Source organism: Epargyreus clarus, unplaced genomic scaffold (assembly GCF_041222505.1).
Source record: "Epargyreus clarus isolate Ecla_fem2 unplaced genomic scaffold, WU_Ecla_fem_2.2 ptg000010l, whole genome shotgun sequence".
NCBI classification, from domain to species: Eukaryota; Metazoa; Arthropoda; class Insecta; order Lepidoptera; family Hesperiidae; genus Epargyreus; species Epargyreus clarus.
The window spans coordinates 994,627-1,018,702 of NW_027332218.1; the positions used below are offsets into that span (position 1 = coordinate 994,627).

General features: G+C 37.8%; 1 protein-coding gene across 1 annotated transcript; it reads right to left on the minus strand.

The window, feature by feature from the left end:
- Positions 1–1,261: 1,261 nt before the first annotated feature.
- Naam (Nicotinamide amidase) lies at positions 1,262–23,976 on the minus strand. The gene is made up of 8 exons (XM_073076997.1): positions 23,611–23,976; positions 20,927–21,113; positions 20,023–20,127; positions 5,085–5,219; positions 4,310–4,438; positions 3,570–3,738; positions 2,866–3,008; positions 1,262–2,156 (listed from the first exon to the last, which is right to left on the minus strand). The coding sequence occupies exons 1-8, from the start codon at positions 23,757–23,759 to the stop codon at positions 2,064–2,066; spliced, it is 1,110 nt and encodes a 369-aa protein (XP_072933098.1). The 5' UTR covers positions 23,760–23,976; the 3' UTR covers positions 1,262–2,063.
- Positions 23,977–24,076: the final 100 nt, after the last annotated feature.

Sequence of the window (24,076 nt, forward strand, 5' to 3'; positions counted from 1 at the left end):
AATGTATTTTTGTACTATAGGTTATTCTATGCTAATAATATTTGTTAAATAAATAAATACACCCCTTTCACTTTAGATTCCCGCCTTAAGCTAAGAACTTACGGAACGGTTTCCAGCCGTCCACGCGCGGCCGCTCGGTGAGAACTCAGCCTTATGTTAAAACGGGTAATGTTTGTTCAAAATATATGCCTATCTAGTATTTTTAGAGGACTTTTAGCTCAATATTATCAAAGCTTTATTCACTACCACTTAAATCTATTCTAGTTGTCATTTTTTTATATAGGATGCGCTAATATTTGATTGACATTGATTTAAAAATAAATAACTATTGTGTCAATAAATTAATAATTAAAATAAAATAACATTATTTTTAAACAATCAAATATGGTTAAATCGTTTAAAATAGTATTACATGTGCATAATTATATTTTTAATAAATAATTACTGCTTTTTATTATCATTTGTTGCAAAAAAGGAATTGTTTCTAAAAATAAGTACAATATAGGAATTAAAGTTACACATAAATAAATAATTACAATTAAATAAACATTTCAGAAAGGAAAGATAAAACATTTCTTATCTTGATATTAAGTAAGATTATCCGTTAAAAATAAATAAATTAAAAGAAAAATCACTGGTTCTTATTATAAAAAGAAATTGTCATAAAAAACGATCAATTCAGGAACATACATACAATACACATATTGTATGAACTTTTGTGACATATTGTCATGTTTTATCATCATGGAAATAGAGATTACATATGTATGAATATTGAGTTGAATCACAGATCTGCAAATACTATTTTAAATCTGTATTTTCCTACGTAGGCGTGCGTATAACTAAACTATCTAATCGATCCTAAACCTATACTAATTTATATAATTCATACTTTTTAGTAATTTTTGTATACTCTTTGGTTTTTACATTTAGCGCCATCTTACAGCAATATTTCGAATATAACTTTACTTTCAATAACAACACCACCTATTCAGCTTACAGTTAGTTGATACTTGTCCATTTTACAGGCGAACTTAACTACTCTGCTAGGTATGATTTTATGGCTAATATTATACTTCTATTTCAGTTATAATATAGTATAATATGCGTGTATTATGTTACAATAAAGAATATGCTAATGCTAGGCTTATGTATATCTTTCTCGCTCACACATTACACAGAGCAAGCGAGAGGCAAATATCAGGCATTTAGTATTTCACTCTTTATTGTAACAAGTTTTAAGGTAACTATAAATACAGTCGCTAATGGAATGGCTAATTCTAATACTATGTAATTAATTAAAACTATTTTTAGTATAATTGTTATGTAAGTTTGTGATTCAATTCAATTATTCGAGAGAAGGAAAAAGATATTTATGATATATGGTTTTGAAGCGGTATTTTACGGCCTATGGGTACCCTACTACATATATTATGGTCGGTCCACACGTAGCAATAGAATAACATAAACGTAAGCAACTTTGATATGTTTTAAGATATGTATTTAATATATAGAGCACCTATATTTTATTTGCTAATATATATCATTATGAATTTAATTTGTGTTAAAAAATTATTAGTTACAAACGTCGCTTCCCAGATATGACCCACCTAAATAAATACATTATTAGATTAATTATTATATATAATTATATAATATTAGTAATGATTTAGTATGCTAATTTTCCTATGTATTAGTAGCTTAGGGAATGTACCCAAACAAAATGACCCTTTTTGGAGTTTATCTTTAAAAATACCAATGTTAGGCTTTTTTCATGTAGTCTTTGACAAACAAATGAGAATAAAAGAAAATAATCCTTCTACTTTAGTAAATTAAGTTTCTAAGTGAGCGAAAGTATATTTCTTTTAACTTTCTGTTCGATAAAAGTTTTAAACCATAATTCTGAATTAGAACTCGAGTTGGGAGGGGGACGGTCTTAGGAAGTACAGGGAGGGGTTAAAAAACGAAAAATCACGGCTCACGTAGTAAGGGTACGTTCCCTTGTAAGTACGTGTGGACTGACCTATACATATACACGGTGGGTGCTCCTGAAGGTCGAGGGTTCAGGGCTGGTCCTCCATGGCGTTCTTGAGCTCCATGGCCAGCTTGTAGCCCAGCTCCGGCCGACGGTCGCGACCCTCTACCATCGCCATCACCTGATACACACATTTTATAATATACTAGCTGACCCGGCAAACGTTGTGTTGCCATATAAATAAAAAAAATGTTAAGGGTGAACAACCCTTATCACTTAAGGGTATGAATAGATAGTAGCCGATCCTCAGACGTACTGAATATGCATATAAAATTTGGTGAAAATCGGTAAAGCCGTTTCGGAGGAGTACGGTAACTAACATTGTGGCACGCGAATTTTATATATCCCCCTACCTCATCAGAGCAGACGATGACGCCGTTGTTGTTGAGGATGGTGGTTTTGGTTTACTATCAAAATCGATTATTTCCCCCTCCCCTCCCCCCCTACCTCATCAGTGCAGACGATGACGCCGTTGTTGTTGACGATGGTGGTCTTGGTTTACTATCAAATTCGATTATTTCCCCATCCCCTCCCCCCTACCTCGTCCGAGCAGACGATGACGCCGTTGTTGTTGAGGATGGTGGTCTTGGTTTACTAACAAAAATCGATTATTACCCCCCCCCATCCTCCCCCCTACCTCGTCCGAGCAGACGATGACGCCGTTGTTGTTGAGGATGGTGGTCTTGGTTTACTAACAAAAATCGATTATTACCCCCCCCCCCCCATCCCGCCCTACCTCATCAGTGCAGACGATGACGCCGTTGTTGTTGACGATGGTGGTCTTGGTTTACTATCAAATTCGATTATTTCCCCCTCCCCTCCCCCCCTACCTCGTCCGAGCAGACGATGACGCCGTTGTTGTTGAGGATGGTGGTCTTGGTGCGCTGGATGTCTGCGAGGTCGACGCCGCGGCTGGCGTCCTCCACCAGCACCGCGCGGTAGCCGATCGCCAGCGCGTCCGCGATCGTCGCGCCTGGGGGTGGCCACCGATACCATCATTTTACCTTCTAGGTAGGTTTTTGAAGGAATCCTTTGGGGTTGCTTCAAAAATTTACACTTTCTCTAAATTTCAAAATTTAAAAATAAATTATAAAAGATGATTTAAAGGGTCAGAAAGATACATTTATACGAAACGTTCGACCAGTCTTTAGGAGGAGCAACGCATTTATGGCCAGTTTCAAGTGGAAGTCTCTATCTAATCTTATCTGGGTTTGATTGCAAATGTGCCAACCGTCCCATACCATCTCTCTAGGTATTTACGAGTACTCCCTATCCACTGCTTGGGAGTTAGCTTCTTATGCTGACGTCCCCCATAGTTATCAACCCAGGCAGCTTTCCCCCACAGCTAATGACCGCTACAAACACCCTCACCCCAATCACCAATCCACGCAGCCGTCCTCCCTCACAGCCACTGATCCCCCCACTACCAACACCATCACTCCCCAGCTACGGACCCACGCAGCCATTCCCTACAGCCACTGACCCCCTTTCCTTTAGGTACCAACACCCTCACCCCTCCCCCCCAGCTACTAACCTACGCAAACATCATAAGCCAGTCCGCAGATGTAGATGTCGGTGGCACCGCGACTGCGCAGCTGCGAGCTGAGGCTGGTGTCCGTCAGCTTCTTGTTGTCCCAGAACACCGAGTACGAGTCCACCTCGGGGTTCGTGCCCTTGTACACCTTCACTGCACCTTCCACCACCTGGAAACAGCATTAGCAATATCACTGTCTACGGCATTCTCTATCCTACAGCGCCAAGACACCACCTGGAAGTATATTACCACTATCACTGTCTAAGCCGTTTACTATCCTACTGCAGACGAAGGCTTTGGGGTTATTTGAGTATTAAATAAAAAAGATTTTTGTACTTTTTAATTAGAATGTTACAGCGGTTCAGTATAATACAGAAATAGGTATAACTATTGTATCTCCGGAGTTGGATTACATTGGTTTAACCAGTGTCACTAATTTTATCTTTGCAGTTCACAAGACTAAGGTTCCTATGTCTGGTTGACATGTACCATCTGAATATCTAGAGATACTTGTGCCAGGTAGAAGTGTACCAGCTTCGTACCTGAGGTACCTGCCTGATCTTGGTGTACCACTTGCGTACCTTGAGATCCTTGTACCTAGTTGTACTATACCACCTCCATAACATGTGACCATTGTGATTGGTTGTAGAACCTATCACTAGATGTCACAGCGTACCATTAGACCTTCATCTGCTTCATATTTAACCTAGAGTCCCTATACCTCGATGTTCTCTACATACCTTAAGATCCTTGTGCAGCTCCGCGCCCCAGGTGTCCTGTACGCAGTGGCACGGCCACAGCCGCTGCTTCATGGGCGGCGGGCCCGCGAAGATCACCGTGTCGTACGCCTGTGCTTTGTCCGCTGATACCTGCAACATATCGCTATTGAACTTGGGAAAACGAATAGGAAAATAGTGCTTTTCACACATGTGGGATATAAGAATGATGTACTTTCCTTACGTGCAGGGTATAAAGTGGAATATGTTCCCTACACGGGGGGTATAAAGTATAAATGGGGGTATATTGGGAAATTCTTTCCACACACTTGGGGTATAAACGTAAAATATTTTCCACACCAGTGTGGTGTAAATATAAATTACGTTTCACATTAATGGGGCGTAAATAATTTCCCCACAAGCGGGGTATTAACGTGGGATATAAGTGTGAATTACTTTCAACACACACGTGGTGGAAATCTTCAATAATTTTACACATAGTAATGACTTCTTTGCAGATCATATTGATGATTGATTTAGAGATTAGGCAAATAAATTCTTTAAATTATAATGTTCTTAAATGTAATTATAATAATTACGCAATTAATCGTTTTGATCAATCATATAAGTTAAGTAAGTTTTAAAAGTGTGCAATGTGCATCAAGATTTCTTCCTAGTTATCGCGGTGATCTTCAAAAACTTCTTTTTAAATTACCGATCATTACATACCAAAATCAAGCTTATTCAATATAATAAAAAAATACATTAGGAATGGCTAAAAACGACATCAACCGCTTACCGGGCTGGAGGGATGCAGTTCGCGCATGTGCACGTTGTCGATGAAAGAGACGTGGTCCGGCGGGTGCCAGTCCAGCGAGTAGAACACGCAGTCGAACGCCACCGTCTCCAGCAGACGGTTGATCGGCTCCACCACCTGGAGGGAGAACAGGAATGCTTAGGCAACTTGTTTTTACGAAAATTACACAAATTATCATGCTGACCATCAGATGGTAAGTGGGTACTGCCGCCGATGGACCTTAGTTATCAACCCCAGATAAGATTAAATTTCTATCTGAGGTCGGTCACAAAAGCAATGCTTATACTTCAATGGAAGACATCAGCGCTGAACACTGCTGTTAGTGGGTACAAATAAAGTGTGGCGGTTATGCCGCCGGAATGAAACCTCAAAGCCTTAACCTTGCCACTTGTTGATAGCCTTAGCTGCTGCCGCGTATATTATAATAAACTTCAGATTAACGAAGAATTAGGATTTGAAGGTAGCCAGTATGGTTCGACCGGGTATTTACCACCGCCACACTTATTATGAGAATGAAGCAGCTTTTGCGCTTCGGTGGAAGGGTGCATTTTCGGGCTTACTTACCTGCATATCAAAAGACCGTTATAGCCTCCAGGAGTGATAATGAATTAATCACATCACATAGAACCACCGTTCGATATAGAGTTGAAAAAAGATTTTCATCGGCAGCAGTAGCCACGTATCATGTGAACACTAATCATTTACTACTTCTATTATATAAAATCTGGGTGGATACCACAGACATTCATAAACTGAACAATAACCCTTCAATGACAACATACAGTCAGGACAGCAAGGTCGAGCTACCGATCCGTCACCGTACGTAAAATGACCTGTCAATACATCGATGAGCTATTGTGCTTACTATTGCTACAATACCTGATTTATTACGTTACTTTACCACAATTTATTGCTATTGGGAACTAAACTGGAACGCGTGTATACAATTTATGTTTCATTATATATCGCTATATTTAATTTAGCGAACCTAGTTTTGCCATAGGTTAATAATATAAAAACTCTCCATCATAAGTAATTGTATTTATTTTGATTGAACGAACTCATTTTTATCATAGGTCAATAATAAAAAAGGTCAAATCTGTTGAATCTTCCAATTTGAAACACTGTTTAGAGTTTCTATAATCATAACTAATAATACTCTCGATCAAATTACGTTTCAAACAAAAAAAGTGCAAGTATCAATGTGTACACCACGCAAGAAGTGAAATTATAAAAAAATGCTGTTCCTATCATATCTATATTAAATAGACAATAAATTAATTAAAGCCCCTTCTCAAGGCTCGCCTAAAAAAGATTCTTAAGAACATGCGTACATCACCATTATCAACCCATTACTGTCCCACTGCTGGGCACGGGTCTCCTCTCAGATTTTTTTTTTATAATATAGGAGTAGCAGACGAGCATGCAGTCCACCTGATGGTAAGTGGCTACTGCTGCCCATGGACATCTGTAATCAACCCCAGATAGGATTAGATATTCCTACCTGAGGTCGGCCACCGATGCGCCGCTACCCCTGAGGACTAAGCTGGAACACCTCGGAAAAGTCTGTCTCCCTCCCTTCAAAACGGAACACAGCAGCGCCTAACTGCTGTTATTGGTTAGAAATATGAATAAGAAGGATTAGGCCATAGTCCACCGCGCTGGCCAAATGCGAACTGGTAGACTTCACATACCCTTGAAAACATTTTTTTTACATATACGAATACACATTCTTGTGTCAAACTACGCAAAAATATTTATTGTCGAGTCATGCGTCAGGGGTCGTCCATTGTTGTCGTAGGCCGTAGTTATACTACGAAGTCAATTGTTACCGTTACATTAACATTGAAGTTGAAAATGCATTATGGAAATTAGTTCTGGCATATCATTAACAATGTGTTCGTCTTTCGATTAAATTGATCGCTGTTTACAGAATACTATTCAAAGTAAAAAAGGTGGTGATAAATTGTCTTTTTAACCCTTACGAACAGGGTAAATTTGAAATGGTTTTGACAATAGTTTGTCTGTCGGTGTGACGTGAGGCTTCTAATATTCCGATGAAACGATTTTAATAAGAATTAAAAAACTTAAAAAAAATCATAATCCTTACTTCCTTTCTAATATTATAAATCCGAAAGTAACTCTGTCTGTCTGACTGTTTGTCTCTTCTTGACGCCTAAACCACTAAACCGATTTTAATGAAATTTTGTAGAAAGATAGTCTGAGACCCGAGAAAGGACATAGGATAGTTTTTATACCGGAAATCCCACGGGAACTAGGGATGGCGATCCAAGATCGACTAATCGGAGAATCGATCTTTTGGACCAAAAAAATCGATTATTTAATCGATATTAGTAAGGATTGAATCATAAACTATGCATTTCATGAAGTGATGATCTTTAGCAAAGTTGTTGTCTATGAGCCCACGAAGGTTTCAGAGTTGGTACGACCAATTTTCGCCAGATGGCGGCACTGTAATTTTAATGAAGGTACGAATTTTCAGTTTTATGTATGTTAGTATGTCATATTATTTTCTTTTAAACGCGGGCGAAACCGCGGGCAAAAACTAGTTAAAAATAAGGTTGCCTATTATAAATTTAAGAAGTTGATGCTTGTCTAATATGAGCGCCGACGCCCAAAGACTGCTGAACCGTTGCTGATGGGGCTTTCATGCGAATACAGAGTAAATTTTACGCAGATATGCGATTCCAAGTATGCTTAAGTAAAAATACATATAATTTTAATTAGGCTACACGTGGGGAATAGTATAAACATTTAAAATGGCCATTCATTGTATTTCATATATACTTAACTGGTGTTACATTAATACCGCTAATATTTGTATATGCTTAGTACGTAAAACTTACTTATTTTTCTTTTAGAATGATCCTTGAAAACTTGTAGGTAGTATGAACAGATGCTTTAGCTAACTAAAACCCATTATAAATTTTTAAATTATTCAAAATCTCAATGAAGGTGTCTGCTGGGGTCTTGTGTTTCAATTTTCCGGATAACTGCAGAAAACTTTTCTATAACAACTACCTATGAACAGTTTTCTATAGAATAGCACATCCTGTGAGCGTTGATATGTGCTAAGAAATTATGTACGAAATCTGTGCTCTGCCTCAGACGGAACTATAACGTTAAGCAGTAATTTTTGGGTGGATATACGACATAAGACAGATTGCGTATTCGTTTCTAATTTCTATCTTGTAGACTACAAGTTGCAGTATACGCAACAAAAGAAAATGCAGAATCCAAAAAAAACATCTTCATAATTTTCAACGGCATATTTTTCAAATTTAAACCCACTCGAACTGTTAAAGTTTGATGGGGGTACCAAGAGGCTCTTGATAACGATTGATAGCGCATACTGATTTACACTTCTGATTGAAAAACTGCAGAAATTATTCTATAAAATGGGACACCTGTGAAAGCGTAGTGGGCATTGGGCATGCATCAACAGACGGACTGCGTAGGTATTCGTTATCCCCTTCTAACGGAAACAATAAACGAAAATGAAGCATACAGAACATAAATAAAAACATCTTAAAAAAATTTAACAGCATATTATCTAAAATTAACTTCACTCATACTCAACTTTAACCGTTAAAGTTTGAAGGGGTGCCAATAGGCTCTCAATAGTTGGGAACTGGCACCCACTGCAGTAGTAATTATGCCCGTATCGTGCCCGGCGTGCCAGGCGCCGCCCGATCGCAAGGCGTTTGATAGCGCACACTGATTGGTACGTAAGCTTTGATTGAGTTTCTCCGCTGGTTTAACTAGGTCAACTTTGAGGTGAGAAGCAATAAATTATACACTTTTAAAGTTTAAAAGTAATGACCAGAGTAAATAAAAAAATATATTGTTAAAGTGGTGGTACTCTTTATGATCAAATTCCTGAGGAACCATCAACGAGTCTATTTTTGGTTAAAAATAACAATAAAAGGTTGCGATGTTCTGATTTGAAGGGCTAAGAACGGATAGCTAGATGTCCAAACCATCCATATAGGATTTGATTCATTTAGGATTTGATTATAGATGTTTATGGGCTTCACGGACCAGTTACAGATGGACTGCATAGATCTTAATAGATTTAGATAGAACACTGATCAGTGGTCAGTATGTCTATAGCCACTTATCTAATAAGTTACCACCTCTATGTGATTAACCTGACGATAATTTTTATATCATCATTTAAGATAAATGATGATATAAAAATTATAGAGTCAAAGAATTTTAATTTTAACTAATCATTTACTTACCGATGCACTTATTACACTTTGAACATCAACAAAGTTTTTGCTCAAACAGAAAACATGAATCCTCAAATATATAAAAAAGTGATTAACAGTCGTTATGTAACTATGGTTAACATCAGTTGTTATGTAACTTGGCACGCCATGTCTCCATCTAATTAACCGCCACAAGTAGGTGTTAATGTCAAGTTATCATAATTAGTAAGGGTTGCTGCACGAACAGTACTTTATGTCAGAAAAGGGCTGACTGCATAAAGTTTTGTTTAATTCTCTGCAGTTATTTGGCACCTCATATTTATTTCAACGTTATGAATAGGTCTAATCATTTGCTTAAATCTGCATTTGAATCACATCTAACACGAGGATAGATTACTAGATCTATTACACAACTAATAAGCCAGCAATAATAATAAAAATATCTAGATATTTTACAACGAAACAAAGATCTTTATAATATAGACAAGAACAGTAGACGTCTTACAAACAATTTCGAAAAGTAGAACACATCAGAAGATAATTATTTAAATATGCACATTAGTTAAAATTGCAACGGCAGAAACTTATAACAATGCCAGTTATTTTTAGCCGCTTCCGATCGCTTTAAAGGTTAATTTAAGAAAATGCCAAAAGCAATCTAATCACGAATAAAAATCGGAAATTTCCCATCAATGACCTAGAGGAAGCCCGCGGCGCCTGGCACGAGTCTAAATCAAATTACTGCAGTGCCAGCCAATACGAGTAGGTGTGAATGTTGTTATTTTTAAACTATACACCATAACCGCAGTAAATCTACAAATCAATGTCTAAGAAAGCCAAAGTCTATTAAAAATCGGAAATGTGTTATCAAACACCTCAACTTTGCGCCCGGCACGGCGGGTCTCCGTAACGTTATTATTGCAATTGAGCTAGTATGATTTAATTCTTTTTCGTTCTGCCAAATATCTAGTTTCTTTTATTTAAAAAAATAATGAGCTACAAGTTCATTATCAAATACAGCGAAAATTTGTAGTTTTGATGGTCGGAAATGATACAAAACGTATAGTTTGGCATGCAATGTAAATTTAGCTTAGGTATATTATCTCTCTGTCCCTGTAGTTCCGGGACTAGAATAGGGCTAATGGTAACCCCTGCCTATCGTAAAAGGCGACTAAAAGGGGGCTTCCGGGGTTGCGGTCGGCAAGAGTGGGAGTTCGAACCGTCCAGCAAGCAACCCCGGGAAGGACGACGGTATGTGTGGTCGCATACCGTCGTAAACACCAGATGGTGTGGGAGGAGCCAAAAGTGCTCCCCCAGGGCAGAGCCCGATCGGAGCATCGCGCTTGGAGGACTCCGGTTGTGTTCTCTCGGAGATCCCGGAATTCTCCAACAAGCGTTGAGGACGGCCACCGGGGGGGGGTTTTAGTGCGGTAAAAATCCCACATAACCCGGCGTCGCTCCCACGTCGTCGGATACCTTTTGAAGGTTTCCCCCACGTTAAGAAAAAAAAGGTATATTATCTCTGGTTTTATGGTAATACTAAATTACTATCCTCCTTCTTTTGACCCCAACCACGTGTAAACTTACATGTACGAGTAACTATTCAATGAATTTGCATTTTGCATTATGTGCAGATTACGAGGTATGATAAATAAATATTACCCGCAAATTGTTTTGATCAGGATTTTTTATCAAATCAATAGAAAAATGAGGTGCGATCCCACGTATTTGTGTATATAAAGATTTTCATAAAAATGCCTTTATTATAATGCCTATCTATAATAATGTTCTAAATTCTATACTGACTTTAAAAAGAGGGGGTTCTATGTATATGTATGTTTTTTAATTGACAAAATAAACAAACTATAACACATTCTCTGTGTATAAACTGGTGTAGTTAATAGATTTCGTGCGTCACCCCAAAGTAAAAAATATTAGTCAATTCTTATGTGACGGCTGTAGTTAATAATTCGCTAACATTTAATCATCAGGCATCATTACGGTTGTTTAATAGACATTCAGCCGTGGTTTTCAAGTTGACAACTGCGAAAAACGATCAGCCCGAACTTGGCGCTTGGCACGCCAAGTCCCAATAACTCGTAAGCCAAAGCGTGAAGCAGTAATGTTAACTTCACGTCGATTGTGGCAAAAATTCATTTGAAGCTGTCACGTCATCTCATTTGTGGTAATTATGTTCTAATCACTTTTGAATTTCGAACGACGTTGAAGTGTTTGAAGGATGTTTGTTCACTTCGCTATTGTTTTGAATGCTGAAGTTGATTGAAGTGGTTTTGAAGTTACGTAAACGTATTTACAAGAACTCGTAGGTAGCATAGCTCATAGTGTCGGAATTATGTAACTGTATACAATAGCTAACTGATTAAGTACAATAGGTTACAGTTAATTCACAGTACTTTTAATTGAAATGGTAAAATTGGTAATTAATTAATAAGGTATAGATTAGGATTTGTTTGGTTTGAAATACAAAGGTTACACTACACACCTTGAAATTTTAAGGTTACAAATTTTACTGTTTCATGCATTTTTAAAATTATTATGATTTTCACATCAAATATTTTTTACAAAATAATTATACGACACTTATGTAGATAAATATAATACCTATGTAGATAAAAATAATACATTTTACTATAATGCTACTTAAATATTAAAGAAAAGAAGAAGATGAAAAAAGAAATATTATTATTTTAAAGAAAAGTTAGTTACTTAGTTATGTTACTTTAGTTAGGCTTATCAAGCTAAAGACTGTCTATAGCATATGAGTACAGAGTTGCGGACATAGTGCTATTTGCAAAGTGCATCTTAAGCAAAAAAAATGAAGTGTTCGATTACTGTGCATGTACACTTGTTCATATAAGAGTGCAGGTACTTATATTGTTATCTGTGGCAATAACGTTTTATATTGTAACGTTTGCAATTACACATCGATAGCTGAATATGTTAGAATTTCTAGTTTTCCTTACTGCCATAGCAGAATAATTATTGTGTTTTTCGATTACTTTTTATCAGTCTTAATTTTATACTTTAAGTTTTCGACAAATGACGATTTCACACTTAAATTATTCATCACCAGTTTTGTGAAAAAAGGGGAAAATATAATAATTTCATGCGTCAAGCATAAATTAGTAAAGATACTTCGCCGCCTTGAAATTGAATGAAGCCACAAACGGCTTATTAGTAAGTTCTTTTTTTTAATTCTTGACAAATAAAAACATTTTTAGAGAAACGAATAAGTAACTAATACTGAGTAATTTACATAATAAATAAATAATTATTTCAAATATTTTAGGGACATTTTAGCACGGAGGATGGCAAAACTTTTTTACGCAACTATTTCAATTCTCAAAACTGGGTACATTTTCTTGTTAGGAGTGACTAATCTTTACTTATCTATGGCGTCAAGGCGACATTTTTTCAAAAAAATGCATTAAACCAACACACAACACAACGTGACTGAAAATTCTACAAATATAAAATATCACAAGTGCTTATAATAAAATATCAGTCTATAAAAGTTTTATAACCTCATCAAATAGTCTCTACCATGCTTTCATAGTTTTCATACTGATAAATTAGGAAACGGCGTTTTACATAAACTTATTTTGTGAAAATTATGAATTGTGCCATGTATGTTGAAATGTGATATTTGCAATCGATTACTTATAGTTTAACTTTATAGTTCATCTGATTATAATGTATTTATTTCTTTTTAATTTATAGTGGGATTTTTTGCTGGGCGGACACATCATTACGTACTTGCAAACTATAAAGCAATATATTCATCCCATAACATTGTATAATACTGATTATAATGGTAATAGTATAATAATAACGAGGTACCAAAACAGAGCTACTGTCTGAAAACTTCTTTTTCATAACGAAACACCTTGTGAAGTGGTGGTAGTTGTATTGACATTCAAAAAGTACTTTGTAAAGAACCTATTTTCAATTTAAAAAAATGATTTGATTCGAAAATTTTTAACTGACACCAAATAGGATCGCAGAAATACTTGAAATCGTGACGATATCGGTACTTTTACGAACTTTAAATAAATAAAAGTTTTTTTTTTTTTATATTGTTTAATATGATTGGACAGAAAGGCAGATCCAACACAGTTCAATTGGGGTGAATCCACCGCCACATCTACATGCACCGTGAAGTATTCTTCCATTTCGATGGGAAGGTGTGCTGTTATGTCGGTACATTTGAAGGTACCATCTTAGTCCTCAGAAGTAGCAACACATTTGTAATCAGCTTCAGATAGGGACTCTCATTTTTGGTTGCTAATGTCCATGGGCGGCAGTGACCACTCACCATCAGGTGAACTACATACTCGTTTGATACTTCAAACTTATACAAAAAAATCTCAATTTAAGTTAGCACACCTAGAGACTTATTCTTAACTAATCAATAAGTACTTGGAACATTTCCAAAGGTACAAGCAGTTCCGTGAGCTTCCACCGGTGTCTGCGGTATCCGTTGCAGGTGAACTTCGCGATCATGCAATGCCGTAATGTGTCTTATTCGGAAAGAATGAGGAATCCTACTTTCGTGCTTTTAGATTAACGGAAGCTGTTTGATCGTGAGCGAATAAGCGATATTTTTTTTAAAAACAAAAACAAAAGTAGCAAAGAAGCATGCAGTCCACCTGTTGGTAAGTGGCTATTGCCGCCCATGGACATCTGTAATCAACCCCAAATAAGATTAGATATTCCTACCTGAGGTCGGCCACAGATGCGCCGCTACCCCTGAGGACTAAGCTGAAACGCCTCAGAGAAGTATGTCTCAGCTGCAGCAGCTGCGCTTAACGCTGATGCTACGTGGCAAAATTAGGTGTGCCGGTGGTGCTGCCGGAGTCGAACCACAAAGGGTTCTACTTCAAAAACCAAAACCTTCAAAAAGTCAAACCATAATGGGTTCTATCACCTTCAACTGTGTCAAAAGCTCTTAATCTTAAAATAGAACAACTATAATACGTCGTTACGTCATGATCCAACGAAATTGCACGTGGTTTAAAATTACTTATCTTATTAATAGTAAATGCAGTGATAGCCTTATGGTTGAAACTCTCCGGAGGTCCGAGGTACAAATCCTTGGCACGCACTTTTTCATAATTATTTGAGTATAGTCCGTGACAAATTGCTAGTCCGCTCTGAAGTTGTTGCAAGCAGGTGTAGTCATACAATTTGCTATGGCGACGCGACTCATTTCTATGTTCTGAGCGGACTAGCAGTTTGGCGCGGATTATATTAGCAATAAATTATCATAGGGATATGAAAGGATGCGAACCGTACCTTTTAAAAAATTAGTGTGGTAGTTGACCACCTAATCTTTTGAGTATTCTTGAGATACCTCAGTGAGACATTGGGCTTATTTCAAGGTTTCGGAGCCAATACTTAGTCAGTAAATAGGGCATGATAGGCGCTTTGCGTTACTTGCCCATGATTAACTACACGACCGTGACTCCGTTTAGCGACTGAACAGAGACAAGCTTCGTTTTTTTAAATAAACTACCTATCAACTTTAGCACGATATGTTTGTATCTAGGATTTTTATTACCTTTTGAAATAGTATTTCTTTTTTTAGTTACACGGGGTTAATTTTTCGAATGGGCCTTCAGGGGCAAATCCGAAACTACAAGAAATAACGAAAAATGGTGACAGGAGTTACGACGCCAATTTCGATAAAAACTAAAATTGCATCATTAAATTTTCTAAATATCTATTTCCCTAGCCGGGAATCGAACGTGTTTATTTTGAAAAAAAAAAACACTTATTTTATTCCACCCTCGGATAGAATCGCTCATAAGGATTGAATTCTGGGAAGCAATGATAAATGACAAACTAAACAAGTTCGATACGTCCATTACTTATGGTAACTTGCAAGTTCCTAAAATTATACAGTTTAGTTTTGAACCATCGGCAACCCATAACTGTACCACTGGGCATGGGTCTTTTCTCGGATTGAGAATTATTGAGGAGATAGTCTATCGCGCTACCTAAGTACGAATTGGTAGAGTTCACATACCTTTAAGTTTTTTTTAAGTAATCTTATGTGTATAGGCTTCTGAACGATGTTTTCCTTCATTATAGCAAGTGCTAATTATTATTAACAAGGACATAACTTTTGAAAAGCAGGGCAGCATATTTTTTTTTTATAATATAGGAATAGCAGACGTGCCTGCAGTCCACCTGATGGTAAGTGGCTACTGCCGCCCATGGACATCTGTAATCAACCCCAGATAGGATTAGATATTCCTACCCGAGGTCGGGCACAGATGCGACGCTACCCCTGAGGACTAAGCTGGAACGCCTCGGAAAAGTCTGTCTCCCTTACCGCACCCTCCCAAACGAAACACAGCAGCGCCTAACACTGCTGTTATTAGGTAGAAATAGGTGAGGTAGTGAGGTAGAAATAGGATATGTGAGATCCGAATGACAGGACGAGTTTGTATACTAGGCTATGACTGCTAGTTTTGGCTCCCATAAAAGGCATGCCAATTACTTACTATTTACGTAACCGACCATCCAATTCACATAAAGGTCGATGTTCTGAATACAGTAATTGAGAATCAATTGCCATTGTCGGTTTAGGTATAGGTAAATTAGTATTGTGTGCATAATATGCGTATCCACTGAAATATACAGCAATGTGAGTACATAATACCTACTGGGTGACTAGTGGCCGTCATATGACTAAAGAATGACGCATGTTACGTGGTAAGTGTTGTGAAGGTATGCACTATCGATATTAGATAGACATCTTTATATTAGAATATAAAATAGAACCCTTTGTGGTTCGACTCCGGCGGCACCACCGTGATACCTATTTCTGCCACATAACAGCAGTGTTAAACGCTGCTGACGTCTGCTACTATATTATAAAAATATATTATGCTTTATAACAATAGTGTTAAGCGGTTTTTTGGTTACACAGTTTTAGTTTAAAGGGTGTGTGAGAGACACTTTTATGAGGTATTCGAACTTAATCCTCAGAGGTGGCGACGCATTTGCCACCGATCCTTACCTCCTCCACCAATCCTTATTGAACTAGCATGGCTGAGTACGATCCATGAGACTCATGTCCAGCAGGGAGACATAAAAAGGTGGCAGGTGACATAACATATTGTCCCTGTAGTTTCGGGACCAGAATAGGGCTACGGTGGTCGGCGGTATGAGTGGTCGCATACCCTCGTGAACACCAGACGGTGTGGTGAGCGTCAAGCTCACCTGGGCGGAACCCGACGGGGCAACGCGCCAAGAGGACTCCGGTTGCGTTCCTCTGGAGTACCTGGAATCCTCTACGCAGCGTCGAGGACGGCCGGGGGGATTTTAGTGCGGTAAAAATCCCACATAACCCTGTATCGCTCCCACTACACTACCTTTTGAAGGTTCCCCCCTCGTTTCCAAAAAAATACAAAAGAAAAAAAACGTGACATAGCATATAGGTATTACATTAATATGTATGTTAGTTTTTAAGGTATATATGACGTGGACCTCTGTATTCAATTATACTTTTGTATCTGTGTCTATATTGTCTGAAATTTATGATTATTATGATTATAACATTTATTAACATCTTACATCACCATGAGGAAGTATCTTGCACCGTCAGTTAGCCAGAATTGCAGTATTACGTAAATGCATATTACAACGATTATTTTCCTTCTTCAATTACTTAGCTATTACTACATATACATGACTATATTTTTATCAGTTCTAGAAAATATATATATATATAACAGAATATGGAACTTCCTCCTTTTTTAAGTCGTTTAAAAATAAAGGTAGCTGCCTATAGTAGAATGGTATGGTTGCAACCATTTTTAAGTCCCACTGTTGTCCAAGACTCCACAACTGCTGTGTTCTGGTTTGAAGGGTGTGGTAAAGGAGGCACGGTACTTATGGTACTTATCGAGGCGTTCCAGCTTAGTCCTTAGGGGTAGCGGCCCATCTGTGGCCGACCTCAGGTAGGAATATCTAATTGTATCTGGGTTTGATTACGGATGTCCATGGGCGGTAGGAGCCACTTACCCTCAGGTGGACCGCATGCTCGTCTACTATAAAGAAAGCCTTATAAAAACATATTTTCCTTAGAAAAGTCAGACAAACCCGCGAGCGTACCTAGTGGTAGATAAACCATATCTTGGCAAGTATGAATCGATCAAACAAAGTTGCCCTTTGATTAGCGACATGCGAGACCCATTGTTACATGTGTGTACCTACGTAGGGCGTTAGTGTGCACACACACAAACACCCTACGTATGTACATGCACAGTGTATATGGATTCGTATGTGTGTGAGTGTATGTTTGGTGCGTGTATGTATGTCCTATGCATGTGTGTATGTTGTGTGAGTGTGTGTGTGATTGTGTTTCTTCACTGAAGTGTAATGAAAATACGTCCTCATTATATTTACTATGCGTATCCTATTTTCAAAATGTTGTGCAATTTGAGACTAAGAGGAGTTGTATTCTACATGTTTTCGCATGTAGATACATGTGTGATTCTTTTCAAACAGAGAGCGTAGTTGATTTTAAATTTTATGATTTCGTTTCCTCTTAGAATAAAAAAGGATGATTCATAGTCCACCATGTTGGCCAAAAGCGTATTAGTAAACTTAAGATAGTTTGAGAACTTTTTGGAAAACTGACATGCATGTTAGCTTAAGACGTTTCCCATCAACGTTATGGCATGTGATGAATTAAATCCTAATACTGTAATGTATACTGTAAAACTATTAAGGGTGAAGAACCCTTGTCACTTAGGGGTATAAAAAAATAGATAGTAGCCGATTCTCAGACCTACTGAATATGTATATAAAATTTGGTGAAAATCGGTAAAGCTGTTTCGGAGGAGTACGGTAACTAACATTGTGACACGGGAATTTTATATATAAGAGTGATATATGAAAGGATTTAAACTCTGGACCGTAAGCGTGAAAGAACGAAATTATACAATCATACCATTCGGCTATTACTGCTTTTTATCCTACTGAGAGTTATTATATATTTTAGGAGTATGTAAGTACATACATATGTCTACTTGTCTTTTTATTTATTACTTGTTCAGGGACCTTTGAGAACGATTTTTTCAGAACTAGCAAGTTTTAAGTATTTTTTTTATTATATAGAAGTAGCAGACGAGCATGCAGTCCACCTGATGGTAAGTGGCTACTGCCGCCCATGGACATCTGTAATCAACACCAGATAGGATTAGATTCCTACCTGAGGTCGGCCACAGATGCGCCGCTACCCCTGAGGACTAAGCTGGAACGCCTCGCAAAAGTCTGTCTCCCTTACCACACCCTTCAAAACGGAACACAGCAGCGCCTAAAACTGCAGTTATTAGGTAGAAATAGGTGTGGCGGTGGTGCCGCCGGAGTCGAACCACAAAGGGTTCTACCACCTTCAATAAAAGTTTCCTTACTATATTTTCCTTCGCTACTTAAAATTCATAAAAAGGCTGAAATCTAAATTTAGCCACACATCGCCTTCGGATCGGCGGCCATTAAATCGTACAGAGCATTATATTACTCAATATCTCGTGATCTGTGGCCGTTTTGCGAAATATTTGCATAACGCAAGTAAGGGGTAGGTTTGGTCTCAGATCCATACGCAATACGGTTGTGCGTGCTGGGGTTGATTTCATAATATAGGAGCAGACGAGCATGCAGTCCACCTGATGGTACCTTACCTAAGTAATAAAGGTGGCAGAACCCTCTATGGTTCGACTCCGGCAGTATCACCGGCACACCTATTTCTGCCTCGTAACAGTAGTGTTAAGCGCTGCTGTGTTCTGGTTTGAAGTGTGTGGTAAGGGAGACATACTTTTCCGAGGCGTTCCAACTTAGTCGTCAGGGGTAGCGGCGCATCTGTGCCCGACCTCGGGTAGGAATATCTTATCCTAGTCACCTACCTTGTCGACTGCATACTTGTCTTCTACTCCTATATTATTAAAAAAAAGTATCTACTGCCGCCCATGGACAACTGTAATCAACCCCAGATAAGATTAGATTCCTACTTGAGGTCGGACGCAGATTTTATATTTTATTTCACGCTATTTAGACCAAATTGAGAATAATTTGCTGCCCCAGCTATTTCAGATACTCACGTGGTGCCTATTATAAAATGGTTGTAGGGACATTAGTATAATCCGCGCCAAACTGCTAGTCCGCTCTAAAGGTGTATTCATACAATTTGCTATGGCGACGCGACTCAATTCTATATTCAGAGCGGACAAGCAATTTGGCGCGGACTATACAAACATTTTGAACCGATATTTTTTAACGCTCACAAAATCATGCTGCAAATGCTAATAATTTTGATTTTGATTGATGATCTTGTTCTTTTTTTTTAACGATGGGGAATCCTTCAAAAGGTACCCGACGACGTGGGAGCGACGCAGGGTTATGTGGGATTTTTATTGTGGCCGTCCTCAGCGCTTATTGGAGAACTCCGGGATCTCCGACGGAACACAACCGGAGTCCTCTAAGCGTGATGCCCATTGGATACAATCTACACCTAAGTCAACCTAATATGAAGAATAGTTCTTGTGTCGCATATATGAAAAATGATGCGGTTTTTTGTCCCAAACCGACAGCAAAAACCCACCATGAAATTAGCTAAATATTACAAGTATTTCTGTTATTCTTCTGTGACTCACCTCACTGCCGTCCTGCTGTGCGTTGCACTTGCTGATGTTGAGGGTGCCGGAGATGAAGTCGTTCTGCACGTCCACTATCAGGAAGGCGCTCACCGGGCGCACTATCTATAACAAATATTTATGTTAATGGTGGTAGAACTCCTCGTAGTTAAACTTCGGCGGCACCGTCGTCACACGCACGCCAAAATTCCTGTTACCAACTTATGTCAATTAATGGCCTAGATTGAATGCAGTGATAGCCTAGTGGTTAAGAAACTCGGCCTTTCGATCAAGGGGTCCGAAGTTCAAATCCCAGGCACATAATTTTTCAAAAATTATGTGCGTATTAGAAATTAATTATCACTTGCTTAAACGGTGAAGGAAAACATCGCGAGGAAACCTACATAGCTGAGAGATTTATATACAAAAAGAATCTCAAAGTTATGTGAAGTCTACCACTACGCACTTGGCCAGCGCGATGGACTATGGCCTAATCCTCATTATAGAGGAGACCCGTGCCCAGCAGCGGGACAGTAATGGGTTGCTGATGATGTTGAGAACTCCTCGTAGTTACGACGGCACTATCATCACACGTTACGCACCAAAATTCCTATCACCTAACACAGTTAATGTTTAAGATTGATAGCAATTGAGCCTAGTGGTTAGAAGCCTCTTGGGGATCCTAGGTTCAACGCTTCTCTGACTTTTCAAAGTTATGTGCGTATTAGAAATTTATTAATATTTGCTTAATATGTGAAGAAAACATCGTGTGTACACGACTGACAGTTCTAAAAAATGTTTTCGAGAGTGTGCAATGTTTACCAATCCGAATTTCGCCACCACTGTGGGCTATGGCCTAACCCTCTCAATTTAAGAGACTCATGCCTAGCTGTACAGAAAAGAATTGACAACGAAGATTACTTACCACTTTGATCCAATGATTCCAGCAAAAGGTGAACTCCTCCTTATCGATATACCCGTCGCCATTCTTATCGAACACCTGGAACACGTGGCGTGCCCGGTCCTCGGGCAGCGGGTAGATGTGGCCCTTGTCGTTCCGGAACAACGCCTTGCAGATCAGCCGGAACTCGTCGAAGTTCAACTTCCCATCCCTAGAAATTACGTCAGCTTGTAGAATTGCTTTTACATACATACATACGTAGTATACATACATACATACATACATACATACGAAACACGTTATGAATATAGCCACGAATAGTCGAATAACACCTAGACTCTGAACACAAGTATGGCCGGGGACCGAACCCAGAACTAAGTACGTGTTAGACCGGTATGATGTCCACGCTCAACCACGCAGGTCGCCATGTGGGCCCCAGCAGACTTGCTACTTTTACCATCAGCGATCGACGATTTTGCAGCTTTTTAGCTAAATGCAGCGATTCAAACGCTCCACCCCATATACGGCACCATCATACACTTTTGGACGTGTGATGCTAAAATACACGTTTTCAATACCGCTTTCGAACGCTGCTAGTTGATAAAAAAATATGCGGAGAATGCCATGAATTGCCGATTTTAAAAGAAACTAGTCTGCTAGGCTCATAAGATATCTGTAAAATCTAGAATCTAGCAGAACTATTAATTTATTATAACCTGGATCGACTATTGGTTAGAAAAACAAAACGACACCGAATTTTTCTGTCTTGCCACGATCAAATTAAAACGATATAAGAACTGCGGCGTGTGCACGGAGCGGGGTCCGCTCCGGACAGCTTAGGAGTCGGGGGTTCGTCAACTGCAACGGTATACAGTGGTGGCGTGAAACTAATTTTATCAAACACTAGCTGACCCGGCAAACTTTGTACCGCCTCAAAATCTATTTATCAAATATATTTCAGATAAAATATAGCCTACGTTACTCGTGGATAACGTAGCTTTCGAATGGTGAAAGTATTTTTAAAATCGGTCCAGTAGTTTTTAAGCCTATTACAACTAAACAAACAAACAAAGTTTTCCTCTTTGTAATATTAGTGTAGATTATGCGAGCGGGCGCCCGCTGCGTCTGAACGCGCCGTGTGCCCGCCGCCTACCGCCAACAAACCTTCGCACACGCGAGCCTATGGTACATACATAGATAAGTATAGATATCTCACCGCCTTGTAATTGAAGGAATCCATAAAATGGCTTAAACGGCTGACAATTCTGTCAGCCATTTAATAGCTGTCATGGTGTAATTTACGGGGAACAATGCCGACATGCGCAGTTAAGTGTGCAAAAACACGAAATCGAAGAAAAAGTGCGGAGAAATATCGTTTCATTCGTAAATGATCTAAAAACTACATTTTTTTTTTATATTTTTCAAACACGAAAATAGATGACAGTGACAATTTCAATTGTCAAAACTGGTTACATTTTCTTGTTAGGAGTGAGTAACCTTTTCTAATCTATGGGTATCTACTGCACAAATTATTTAACATAAACTTTACTTTACTGGACATCCTTATGCTGCAATGGCATTTAGCATTTAGCTACCCCTGTTCTATAGAATATGATAATATAAGGTAACTAATGGAATTTATTTTAATTAAGTATATTATCATTAATTTGTCCAAAAAATTCGATAAATGTAATATATGAAGTAATTATCAAGTAGTTATCAAGTTAGAGACTGCAAAAAGTTAAATTTATTTACCTGTATAATTAAAAAAAACATGATAAGGTATGTTAAATATATGAAATACAAAATTGTGATTAAAAACTTAAAACTTTCTATTTGATATTTTGGTGTAAGTATGACTTTAATATCTCACTATTAAAAATTACATTACACTATTTAAAAAATGCTATTTAAATAGCAAACAAGCATTAACTCTGATGGCAAGTGTATACTGCTGCCCATGGACATCTGTAACCCACTTCATATGGAGTTCTGATTTTTTTTTAAATGGTGTTTTACAGCCTTGGCTTTTTTCCTTTCAGCCTAACTTTATTGTACTTTCATTATGGAGTTCTGAAGTGGAACAATAGATCTAATTGAATGCGGTTACAGATCCATTACCACTCTTGAAATTTAAGAGACTTTGTCATTGATTATCCATTAAATAAATTAAAAAATAAAAAATCTGCTTTTTAAATTTTGAATATCTTAGAAAGTATATCTCAATTGACAAATATTAAATACTAAAATGTTACATGCCCTTTCAGTTTAGAGGACTAGATTCAAATCCAAGAACTTTTGTTTTTGAAATCATACCTAAGTTACTGTGATGAAAGAAAAAACCAGATATAAATCTTACATGTAATTTAAAATAATTATAAATACTTATAAGAATATAATGCATATTTTTATAAATTAGATTGTTTATATTACTATGGAATTAAATACAGCATTTAAATTACTTAGAAGGATATTATATTTTCTTTAATAGGATAGAATATTATTACTTGGCATTTTTAAAAGATCAAATTATTTTTAATCTATAAAAGATTTTTTTTTATTGGCATAAATAATTAAATAGGACCAAAAAATAATGTGTTGAGGAATAAATTCAAAACTTATTTTTAAAAAACTTCCCCGAAAATTGAACTGAAGGCCTCAGTATTTTTTTTTTTTTTAAGAAAAGTAAAAGTTTGGAATAAACTTACCCATCTTTGTCAAATGTTTCATAACATGCGTCCATATCTACCAAGCAATCTCCGTTGACTGGGGAGCCGTTAGCAACCTCCGACATCGTTGGTTGGATCGAAATGATCCTCCCGCTCAAATCAACCCTATTTATATGGCAAGCGAGCATCGCGAAGTTAGTGTTTTAAGCGCGTTCTAAAATCAAATTGTGCACAACTTAAAATACATGCGCGCACTTAGCACATGCGAGACTCTGATCCAGGTGAATCGGGGTTTCTGAAACCACACTGTAATTTCATCCATTCATACATAAATATGATGAAATCATTATACACTCATACTACACGGAAAATTACATTACTGCACACCAAAACATGTCATTGTCAATTTGTCAATGTCGTAAGTCGTTGTCACCAATGTCAGTATCACGTTTCGGCTTTTTGACATTGACATTGAAATATTATGATTATAATATGATTATAATAA